The following is a 12,332-nucleotide window of genomic DNA, read 5'->3' on the forward strand; positions in this document are numbered from 1 at the left end:
GATCAAGCTGTATAAAAGGAAGAGTTGCTCTCCTAGAGCTATGATGAAAATTGATCTTCAAAAAGTATATGATTCAGTTGAATGGGAGTTTGTGGGTCATATGTTGGAAGCCTTGGGATTCCCTGAGAAGATTTGCAATATGGTGATGCAATGCATCGCTACTCCATCTTATTCCATCTCCCTCAATGGGGGAGTCCTTTGGGTTCTTCAGGGGTAAAAGGGGACTCAGGCAGGGGGACCCTCTCTCCCCCCTCCTGTTTACAGTGTGCCTTGAATTTTTGAGTAGGGTGCTTATGGTGGTGCAAAAGCATCAGAACTTTAATTTCCATCCACTGTGTAAAAGGATCCAGCTATCTCACTTGTGCTTTGCAGATGACCTTATTATTTTCTGCAAAGCTGAGAGGGGTTCAGTGGGGTTGATGATGAAAGCTTATGAATCTTTCTCAAAGGCTACTGGACCTGTGATGAATAAAAGCAAGTCTAGCCTGTACTGCAATGGCATTGATGATCAAGTGCTAAGGGATTTAGAACATATCACTGGGATGAAGAGAGGAACATTTCCCTTTACATACCTAGGGGTCACTTTCTCCCCTAAACGTTTGTCTATTATGGACTGCAATTGCCTTGTGGACCATCTTGTTGATAGAATTCGTGGGCTTGGTTCAAGGAAATTATCTTATGCAGGGAGGATTGTCCTGATTCAGTCTGTGCTGAGTACCCTTCACAGCTATTGGGCCAGGATTTTTATCCTTCTAAAGGCTGTGATCTCAAATATTGAAGGAATCGGCAGGTCCTTTCTTTGGCATGGCAGTGATCCTAAAGAAAACCCTGCACTTATCTCCTGGGATAATGTTTGCAAGCCCATGAGACAGGGAGGTTTGGGGCTTAAAAATCTACATCAGTGGAATATTGCTGTCGTAGGGAAGTATGTCTGGTGGGTTGCTAAAAAAGCAGATCACCTGTGGGTGAGGTGGGTGCATGCTATTTAGATCAAAAACCACCAGTGGATGGATTATGAGCCAGGTAGTGGTTGCAACTGGGCTTGGAGGAAAATTTGCCAGGTTAAGCATATAATCAACCCCTATTTATTATCTATATCAAGTATGGAGCATTATACTATCAAAGCAGGGTACCAATGGCTCAAACCTGATGGAGCATTGGTGCCATGGTACCCCTGGATGCTGAATAAGTGGCTTATCTCTAAACAGTCTTTTATCTGTTGGTTGATTGCTCATCAGAAGCTTTTGACCCAATACAGGCTGATAAGAATGAAGATCATTTATGAAAACAAGTGCTTTGAATGTGGGTTGCTGGAGGAGAACCTGAACCACCTCTTCCTTAAATGCCCTTTTAGCAGACAGTGTAGCAGCCTGATTTCAGATTGGTGCCATTTACAGTTGCCCCTGCAGCATCTTATCAGCTGGTGGATTGGCTTACGACAAGCGTCTGCTTGTAAGACGAAAGTTATAGCAGTAATTTTGGCTACCCTGATGTATCATGTCTGGCATAGCAGGAACTGCAGCAGACTTGATGGTTGTGTGTTTAGACCTCAGGTTGTTGTAGCTCGAGTGAAAAATGATGTTAAAAATCGTCTAGGACAATGTCAAATTAGGAGTAAAAATGCATCAGTCTTAGAATGGGTGGAATACATTCGATGTAATTGAGTCTAATTATTGAGCATCAAGTAAGACTCAAAAATAAGGTTGTATGAGACATTTTGATAATCTTTAATGAGAACTTACATTTTCCCAAAAAAAAAAAAATTACTTATTTTAATAGTACAGGTATTAAAGGGCTATACCAATGTTGTTTGCTGGTATTCTTGCTTAATTTACACAAAATAAAGAATTTTGTGGTTGTCTCAGAAACAAACACCCAAAATCAATTTAAATCGAGTTTTCAAATCAAACTTTAAAATGATTGATATTCAAAATGATTTTTCAAACCAAACTAAACGGTTCAAAACATCAAAAATTTATCTTATTTTCAATAAAATAAAATCGAGAAATATAAATACAAATTTAAAAATGAATATATCGAGAAAACAAACCATTAATTTAAATGTCATTTAAATTAGAAATAACCATCGACAGCACCCATTCTACATCGTAAAACAAGTCACAAATAGTGACAATGCCAGACGAAATACATGTCGTCCAATCATCATCGAGTGTTTGACGGGTTTTCAATAAATGCCAATATCGACAGATACGGGTATCTATAGAGCCCCCACTTTGATTGAGGCTTTGACAAGGCGCTAGTCAAAGTATACCCAAAGTCCCTCTCGACCCGAGGATTCCGCGGGTCGTTTATAGTCCATTAGACTTGCGTATATAAGCTCGCAAGCCATAAGAAGAGTTCATACCTGAAGCTTCGCTAGGGATTAAACTTTGCTCTTGTATGTTGATTGAATCATCATTGGTCATCGACCCATTTATCTTGAACAAAAGGTGACTCGAGCCTGATCCTTAGGTGCCTATGTATCCGTTGTAATAGAATCAAACCCGTATCGTAGTTTGACAACTGCTGACATGCATTCTACTAATTTATGCCCAAATGGACGGGACTTTTCCCAAGAAGGTTGCCGTTACTTTTAAATATTTGGTTTCAGCTCCGAAATTCTTCCTCTCTTGTATTGACTCTTATATTTAATTGAATCATCTATTGACAGATGCTCATTGCTTTCAGCGGCGGAATTCTTCCATTTCATGCTCTTGTATTGAATCGAACTGAGTTGAAACTCTGGTGAAAGTCATCCGTTCAATCTGATAATGGTCTCTGAAGCCAACGGCTTCACAGCCCCCAGTTGAAGTATTTATTGTTACAATTGAAACATGGAAAAACACATACGACAATAACCATCACATAAACACGTAGTTAGATCATCGATCCTTGAGAATTGAATCATTTGGAAGAATTGGGAATTAGGCCCGGGTTTTGAATTTGAATTGAGTGTATTCGCTGGGGATGCATCACTATTTGCATCATCGATCTTTAAAAAATGGATTATCTTCGAAAAACTGGGTCATTGACCCGAGGATTGAATTTGAACATTTCGATCAAATGTTGAATAATTGGGCCTTTGGCCTGGATTTTGAATTTGAAGTTGGGAGCATCCGCTGTGGATTCCTAAACAAGATTTTTGTTTTCAAAACATAGCCATGCGAACATAAGATGTGACTCGTACTTCCAACGACCCATAGAAATAAAATGGGCTTAGCTCGTTAAAAAGTGTAAGAGTGTGCGGGTCTTTATTCAAATATTGACTCATTGAGGGTAGAAATGTAAAATGGCAATCCCGGTATGCGAAACGAATCTGAAACTTGCGAAAACGGACGAGTTCGGTATGAAAATCCATGCGACCCGCCCCCTAGGCTCACCAGGCACATCGACCGAGGCCCATTGGTGCTTGCTTGAGCGGCACTCTAGGTTTCCTAGATGTGTTTGCCTCCTTTTTTTTTCCTATATAAGGAGACCTGGTTTAACCATAACTTCGCATCTTCTTCAAATTTCTTCTTTCTTAAAAATAATCATCCTTCAAACATTCAAATCATGAAGTCGTTGATCGGAAATATGAAGGGTTGTGCTACCGATTTCAGAGGGCGAGAGACCCAAAACCTTCTTGATGCTGGGATTCATCAAATAACCATGCATTTGCAAATTAGACCCCAGATCGTCTTTCTAGACGAGTGCTTGAAGAAGTGGGCCCCAGTTCATCACGTCTTGGCGTTTCCTGAAGGGGAGATTTGCCCTGTTCCCGAAGAAATTACTATCTTATGAAGGTGGAGAACTACTCGTGAACCTGTAATTCCCGATTTCATGTCCAACTGGGAGAGGAAATATCTCGAGTATCTAGGCTTATGTCGTAATTAAACCTGTGACATTGTCAATAGAGGGCGAGTAAACTTACTTGCGTTGATGGCTAAATTCAAAACTGCTTATGACCCCGACAATCCCGACTATTTATCGTCATCGGGCCTTTGGACTTATCATGCTGCATCTTTAATGCTTCGAGGGAAGTATAGAAGGTTCGACATCTCAAGGTCAGGCCCGACTTATTCTAGTCGTAGAGCCAATGGAGGGTCGTCTGAACCCGGCTTGGATTATTTTAGCTGAGTCTATCAGAGGTCTTGATGCTCGAAAATCCAACCCAACTGCTGCGCATACCATATCTACCCGTCTTCTGCAGGTTTTTTTTTTATTTTTTATTTTTTTCAACTTCGTTTTTTTTTCAGCTTTTTTTTCCTTCTTATTTTTTATTTTTTTCTTATCTCATCCCTTCCGTTGACAGATGTGGCTCTTCGAGAGACTCGGGTTATCCACCCAAACTCCTGTATCCAAGAAATGTCATGTGAGCAGCTTCACTGCTCGACCCCTAGTGTGTACCTTTGGCCAGACATCGACTTATTGGCGTGAAAGGTTGACTATTAGAGTCGGGTCCCATGTTCGTTGGATCTTACCGTGTCTTTCTATGGACTCATTCACAGGCCTCCCTGACATCGACAGGACAAGGTATATCACACTGTTTAGCCTAGATCGTTCTATCTATATTTATCCGGATCGTGTAATTCGTCAATTCGGTTGTCGACAAACTGTTCCAGCCATCGAAGCTGTTCGTGGACCAATCTTCGAAGTGACTCATTCTAAGTGTCGGGCCTGGCTCCAGGCTTGGAATGGTAGGACTATTTGGCATATGCTTGACCCACCAGAATCAACATGGGTCTCTTCCACTTATCTGAAATAGATTACCGTCGAAATTAGGAGAAAGCTGCGAAAGGACGATGTCGTGGATTGGAAATATCGCCAAGACAACTTGCTGAACCAAACTTATTTCAAAGAATCATTCCCGGTCATTACCGAGTCTGGACCTGAGAAAGACAACAATCTTAAGACTAGCACTAAGACTTCAAGTGTTTTGCAAAGGTTGGGTTCGAAGGCTACTGCTGGGCCGACTTCGGCTGAAAGGCACGGTCCTCGACCAAGTGTGAAGGACAGATTGGGCCCGCGCGAAGAAAGTGTATTTCCTTCAAAGAAATGGGCGAGAGTGATGACGGGTGAGATGTCGTCTCGTCGTGATGGGTCACGTGACTCAGGCTCGACTCAGGCTAGGTCCGAGCTTGGCTTTTTTACTATATATTATCTCCTATTATCGCTGTGTGCTTTCCTTTCTGGCTTGTATGTGATGGGGTTAGCCCGGAATAAAACTTTGTAACGAGCTTCGCTTGGAATTTAATAATAAAAAACTATTATTTATTAGAAATCCCCAATTTCTGCATTCAAAAATTTTATTTTTTTATTACATGTTCCGTATTTCAGTTGTACTCTTTTAAAGAGTTGCCTACGTATCTGGTTTGCAACAGAATCAAACCGGATTTGTAGTTCTACCGTAAAAAAATTTATGCAGTGTTAGCAAATGCTAACAACTTATAACTTATTTTAAGTACAAAGCAATTCGAATATTATTTCATAACATTTGAAAATGAGGCCCTTTTCAAGAATAATACTTCCTCTGTTGATCCAAGTTTGTAGGATTCGCAAAATCATTCCCGTCCAGATTCGTTAGTCGAACAACACCTCTCGACAAAATATTCTTTACAAAATAAGGGCTTGCCCAATTCGATTTAATTTTACCCCTCGGGTCCACTGGCAACAAAGCACGATCTGGTTTCAAAACCAAATCCCGTTCTTTGATTCCTCGAGGTTTTACCTTCTTATTAAAAGCTCTCTCTATCCTTTTCTGATAGAGTTGTACATGATGTAGTGCATTCAAACGTCGCTCATCGAGCATCAATACCGAATCATATCGGGCTTGGACCCAATCCGCTTCCGAGATCTGACTTTCGAGCAATATTCTCAGAGACGGTATTTATAATTCAACTAGTTGAACTGCCTCCATTCCGTAAACAAAATAATAGGGAGTTGCTCCCGTGGCTATCCTAATTGATATTCGGTACCCCCATAATGTGACGGTTATTTTGTCAGGCCATTCACGATATTTATCCGACATCTTTTTCAAAATGACCGTAACCGTCTTATTAGGAGCTTCTACCACATCGTTTGTCTGTGGTCGATAGGGTGATGGCTTGTGATGCTTTATCTTATACTTCTGAAGTATAGTTTCAGTTTCAGCTTGGAAATGAGTCCCGTGATCACTGATGAACTCATGTGGTACTCCATATCGGCAAATAATTTCATTCTGAATGAATTTTTCCACTTGCTTTGCTTTGAGTTTTCTATATGACTTTGCCTCTACCCACTTCGTGAAATAGTCAATCGCAACAAGGATAAAACAATGCCCTCCCGTTTCGGATGAGTTTACTTTTCGAATTATAATGATTTCTCAGGTTGAAAATGCCCAGGGTGATGTCATGGTGTATAGCATAGAGGGTGGTACATGTTTGATATTTTCCAAAAATATGGCAATTATGGCAATGCCTGACATACCTACAACAATATGTCTCCATCGTGGTCCAATAATAGCCAAGTCTCATAATTTTTCGAACTAACGTGTGTGCGTTCATGTGCGGCCCACATTCTCCGTCATGGACTTTTTCTATTACTTTCTCAGCAGTCGGCTTATCAATACATCGTAGCCAAACACCTTGGGATGTTCTTTTGTATAACTGTCCGTCGTCTGTTTTAATAAATTGAGATGCCAACATTCATAAGGCACGTTTCCCGCGTGTATCAAGGTCGGTAGAGTACTCTCTTATCTCTTTGTACTTTTGAATAGCCATATACCAAGGTTCAGTTTCAGTTTCTTTGGTATCACCAATTGCATTTACATAAGAGGGTGACGATCTTCTTTCGACACATATCGGCATACTATCTGTTGAGTCCTCCGCAATGGGCTTATAGAAGTAGGTATATGAGACCGCCCCATAAGCAAGTAAGGTTCCATCCTAAAACCAAGTGGTGACAGGAGGAGTATCCCACTTACTTATAAGCTAGTCCCTTCACTATTATTCTACCGATGTGGGACAATGCCTCTCACACACATATGGGAAGAGACCTTAACAATCTCCCCCTTTCACATGTGTGTGTGCTAAAACTACCCCTTACTTGGCGTTACTCCGCACTCGATGCAACCCCGCGTCGGGCCGACCAGGCTACTTCGCACGATGCTACTCCGCATCTCTGGTCAACCAAGTGAGAGATTCCAACGGTGGTGATAGTCTGCAACCATGACGTTACTCCGCGCCATCTCGAGTACCCTCACCACATCACACCTTGCAGTCCCAAGCCAAACCATCGGCTCTGATACCACTTGTTGAGTCCTCCGCAACCGACTTATAGAAGTAGGTACATGAGACCGCCTTATAAGCAAGTGTGGTTCCATCCTAAAACCAATTGGTGATAGGAGGAGTAGCCCACTTACTTATAAGCTAGTCCCTTCACCATTATTCTACCAATGTGGGACAATGCCCCTAACACAAATATGTGAAGAGACCTCAACACTATCCATATGCTCAGGAATATTGATTAATGCAGCCAGTTTTGATAGCGCATCTGCAAATTGATTTTTATCTCTCGGGAGGTGAACATCTTTGACATCGTCGAAGTATCGTTCTAATTCCTTGATCCTTGCTTGGTACGGAGCCAAGCTACTACTTTTGATTTTCCATGACCCGACTACTTGATTGATTAATAAGGACGAGTCTCCGTGCAATAACAACTTTTTCACCCCTAAATCGAGCGCACTGCATAAGCCTAGTAGACATGCTTCATATTCTGTAGCGTTGTTTGTCACGTTCAAGTCCAAATTGATTTAGACTGGCACATGTTCACCCTTCGGGGAGATTAGAAGAATTCTGACTCCATAACCCATGTAGTTTGATGCTTCATCATAGTATATGTCCCACACATCGTCTTCTATGTGAACCACATCTTCATCGGGAAATGACCAAGTATCGACTATCCCGACTTCTTCGATCGGATTGTCGGCGAGGAAATCGGCTACCGCCCTTCCTTTAACTGCCTTTAATGACACATATTTGAGATCGAATTCTGATAACATGAGAGTCCATCTTGACATTCTCCCATTTAGCACCTGTTTTTCAAATAGGTACTTGATTAGATCCATTTTCGAAAAAACACTCACGCTGTAACTGAGCATATAGCGTCATAACTTCTTCGTTGCCTAAACAATGGCCAAGCATGTATTTTCAAGAGGTGTTGTAGATACCTCATTTCTGCACCTCCCGCAAGCCACCCGGTGATGATTGGGCCGCTTGTTTGGTACGCGGAATGATTTACGACAGTTCGTAAGTTTATCGTGAAATGATATCTCAAATACTTGTGTCTACCCCTTGGTTGTCATCTATGCGCCATTACGGTCGTTTTGACAGTAATTAGAGTTTATTTGGAGTCCGGGTCAAAAACCGCTTCATTTTCTAATAAACCGTTTAAAATTGTAACACCCCGGCCCAAACCGGGTCGGGAGCGGTTACTTATGATAGCTCACCAGGCTGTGTACATGGCCCACAGATCAACACGGGTCCTTTATAGCGCATTTTGTCCTCACTCATGCGCATCCCGGGAACCTTCCCAGGAGGTCACCCATCCTAAGACTACTCTCAGCCAAGCACGCTTAACTTTGGAGTTCTTTCGCATGGATGACCATAAAAGAAAGTGCACTTTGTTGATATGAGTAGTACTTCCAATCCCTTTAAGCACTAGTCATTTAAGCCTATCACTAGACCTCTTCAATTACCATGGGGTGTTACAGTCACCCCCACTTGAAGAACGCAACGTCCTCGTTGCGCCTGGGAGCATAACCGCTAACCCAGAATCCTCCCCCGCTAGGTGTGTGATCACAATGGAGCGTATAACCACTGCCTCCAGGAGCGTATAACAACTGCCTCCGATCACCACACGGTCGCAGGGTTGCTCTGATACCACTTGTAACACCCCGGCCCAAACCGGGTCGGGAGCGGTTACTTATGATAGCTCACCAGGCTGTGTACATGGCCCACAGATCAACACGGGTCCTTTATAGCGCATTTTGTCCTCACTCATGCGCATCCCGGAAACCTTCCCAGGAGGTCACCCATCCTAAGACTACTCTCAGCCAAGCACGCTTAACTTTGGAGTTCTTTCGCATGGATGACCATAAAAGAAAGTGCACTTTGTTGATATGAGTAGTACTTCCAATCCCTTTAAGCACTAGTCATTTAAGCCTATCACTAGACCTCTTCAATTACCATGGGGTGTTACAAAAATGCCGAGTCGGAATGTCCTAGAATATTCCGGATATTTTTATTTTATAAATTAATTTTATATCTTTTGGCAAAATATATCCCGAAAATCTTATTTTATGGAATAAGGAAGTTGAGATCCACCGCAATTCCATAAAGGAAACGCGGAAATCTTTCTTCCGCGGGAGGAAACCTTTGGGGAAAGGACGCAGCATCTGATGCGCCTCTTCCAAGGATCGCAGCAGCTGTTGCGCCTCTTCCCCAGCTCCTTTTTGCGTGTTTTCAGATTTTTTCCGTGATATCTTTCCAAAGTTTGAGTCATTCAATAACTCTCCATATTTTCTAGTGTAAATAGGGACCTTCATTCCACATATTTCTCACGCGAGTGTCCGCCCTTCTCTTCTTCCTTTGCATTCTAAGACCGTGCTCTAAGCTTTTGACGTCTACGTGGTTGATCAATCGACCACGTAAGCACAGATCATTCTGAGTAGCAGTCACGTTGCATGACCGACCAATTTGACCAACTACACATCAATTAATCAATCAATTTAATCTAAATCCTCTTATGAGGGCACTTTCGTCATACATTCGAGTCGAGCAATCACTAAAACGTTAACTTAGTTGATCTCGTTTCGTCAAACATGTAAATCTGAGGGTGTAAATCCCATCTTTTATTGTTGTATTTTATTTTTGTACTAATTAATGTAAGATTTACGTCAAAAGTATGCTTAAAACTGATTTCTAAAACCCTTTTATCAAACCGTTTATACGGATTAACAGTAGGCAGACGTCGAGAAGAAATGCAGCAACTGCTGCGCCTCTTCGAAGAGTCGCAACATCTGCTGCGCCTCTTCCAGAGGCTGCCGCAGTTCCTGCTTTTCTTCTTCTTCCTCGCTTCTCTGTAAATTCGTTCCTTCTCCTTTGTTTTCTTATTTTCTTCTCTTTTCTTCGTTCATAATAACTTTAATACATATTCTTAATAAATATCACGCTTTAATTCCGACTTAAATCCTTTATAATTGATATTTTCGTGTTTTCGTCATTAAATCAAACCCGGATTTTTAGAGACTCGGTTCGTTCATATCAAGTTTCTGACGTTCGCCTTTGTACATATTTTTACCGTTTATTTCCAGTTTGTCTAGCTCGTTTCCGTTTTCGTAAGTAACCTAATTAATTTGTAATTAGTTTTAATCCGTTTTAATTAGTTTTAATTCGTTTTTTAATTCGTTTTTTATCGCTTTTGTGACGATTTCATATGTTAATAAAATGCTAAATCACTTTCATCCGAGTCAAATATCAATAATCAACCGTTAAATGCACCAATGAACATTAACAACACGCAGTTCTGACTTCACAGCCAGAACTCACCTCAGGAACAGACGCAGTGACCACTGCGCCTCTTCCAAGGGACGCAGCATTGCTCCGCCTGTTCCGGATTGAATTCTGTCTCTGAACTTCCGTTCTTGCTTTGACCTAATTCATTAATTCACATATTAATCGACTATTAATCGTAATATCACTTCTAATCTGTCCATATTTTCTAACCTATTTTGTATTCCCTTATTTTTCTCAAATTATCCTTCTTAAGTATATTTTTGACGTAAATCAATTAAATCGTTGTAATTTATTATAATTTTAATTATCGCAATAATGTATTTTATTATGTATGGTTTATTTACTTGTTCTTCACATGTAATTAATTTTAAACCCTACTTCGACATTAATGGGTGCTAAATTACATGTTCACCGACATAGTCTAATCTCACATGCTAGGACTACAACGTTGGATGTTGCATTGCATGCATATAATCGACAACATATCGAGTACAAACGATTTCCCTAATTATTAGTAGAGGCCGCTATCGAGGCGGGCGGGATTAGGTGTTCATTAAAAGGACTTCCTAATACGTACCCTCACCCCTTACTCCAGATCTCTGTGAACATCCGTGTTTATTGGCATCCACGAGAGTCATTCTAGACATAGAATGTTAAGGGTAACGAGTTCTTAGTGTTCATGTCACTACTTTGTGTCTTGACATGACACGAGGTATTCGAACGGTTTCCAATTTTCCACAATAAATTGGTGGCGACTCCACAAATGCAAATGCTTGTTTCCCAAGCGCCCCCGTGTCCACAGTTTGGTGACTCCGCTGGGGAATGTCTACACTTACGTGTTGCCAAGGGTGAAACTTGAACAAGGTTAGGGAATAGTTTATATGAGACAGTTGTCGGTTTTCATTACTCGACCTTCTTAGGTCGTTTTATTCGGCCTTCCTAGGCCCAACCCAACCCATTCGACCAATCGTCCCGTCTCGACGGTCCAAATTCTTATCTGGGCCTAAGGATAGATAGCGATTGACGTCAACCATACCGTGATGCTTACTCTTTTTTGTATCAAGAGCTTTCATTACTCGAGGAAATGGACTAGGAACCGACCTTACTCATGCTTAGCACGTACCTCTCCACAGACCAGGGTTTGATTTCTTGGTATGGCAAACCACCTTTTAAGCCAAAACCCTATAAATGCACTCAGCATACTGTTATAATGCCTGTATGAATACTTGCATCATATGTGATCACCATTTTGTAAACAAAACCATGATGAAATTTCCGTAAAATCAAAAAACCTTTTTAAAATGTAAACACTTTCAAAAATGTCCAAAATTAGCGCAAAATGAGTCGAAACTCTGTCCAAATGTCCAGTCAAAATTCCGGCCTCAAAACCCATTTTAAAACCTCACTTCGAGTCAGCACTCCTACAACAACACTACAGTTGTCTAGGACAAACATTTCAAGACCTCTGTCATTTTCAAACCTCACTTAACACAGTGGCACACTCCCACTTTGCAAGTTCAGTCTTTTCTTTGAGTAAGTGTGCTAGAATGGTCGATCGTGTTTTGATTCATCGTCAATATCTTATCCAGTCTCCAAAGATGCCTGGAACTAGTACCATAAGTCAGAGTGGTCAACCCCAAAATGGTAATGATCAAATCCTAGCTGCGCTCGTCTGTCTCCAAACAAGCCAAGACCAAGCTTATGAACGCCTCAACGCCATTGAAGGCCGAATCGTTGCTGTGGAAACTAGACTCCTTCCTGCAGAAAGCGATGTTCCTAGCGAGGTCGTGCATGATAACC

At 41.4% G+C, this 12,332-nt stretch overlaps 2 protein-coding genes across 2 annotated transcripts; both read left to right on the forward strand.

Moving 5' to 3' along the window:
- Window positions 1–293: 293 nt before the first annotated feature.
- LOC141586650 (uncharacterized) lies at window positions 294–989 on the forward strand. The gene has a single exon (XM_074407950.1). The coding sequence runs from the start codon at window positions 294–296 to the stop codon at window positions 987–989; it is 696 nt and encodes a 231-aa protein (XP_074264051.1).
- A 114-nt stretch (window positions 990–1,103) lies between these two features.
- LOC141586661 (uncharacterized) lies at window positions 1,104–2,749 on the forward strand. Its single transcript, XM_074407961.1, has 2 exons — window positions 1,104–1,553; window positions 2,672–2,749. Exons 1-2 carry the CDS (start codon window positions 1,104–1,106, stop codon window positions 2,747–2,749), a joined length of 528 nt encoding a protein of 175 aa, XP_074264062.1.
- Window positions 2,750–12,332: the final 9,583 nt, after the last annotated feature.

The sequence above is a fragment of the Silene latifolia genome, chromosome 1, assembly GCF_048544455.1.
Source record: "Silene latifolia isolate original U9 population chromosome 1, ASM4854445v1, whole genome shotgun sequence".
Classification (NCBI taxonomy): Eukaryota; Viridiplantae; Streptophyta; class Magnoliopsida; order Caryophyllales; family Caryophyllaceae; genus Silene; species Silene latifolia.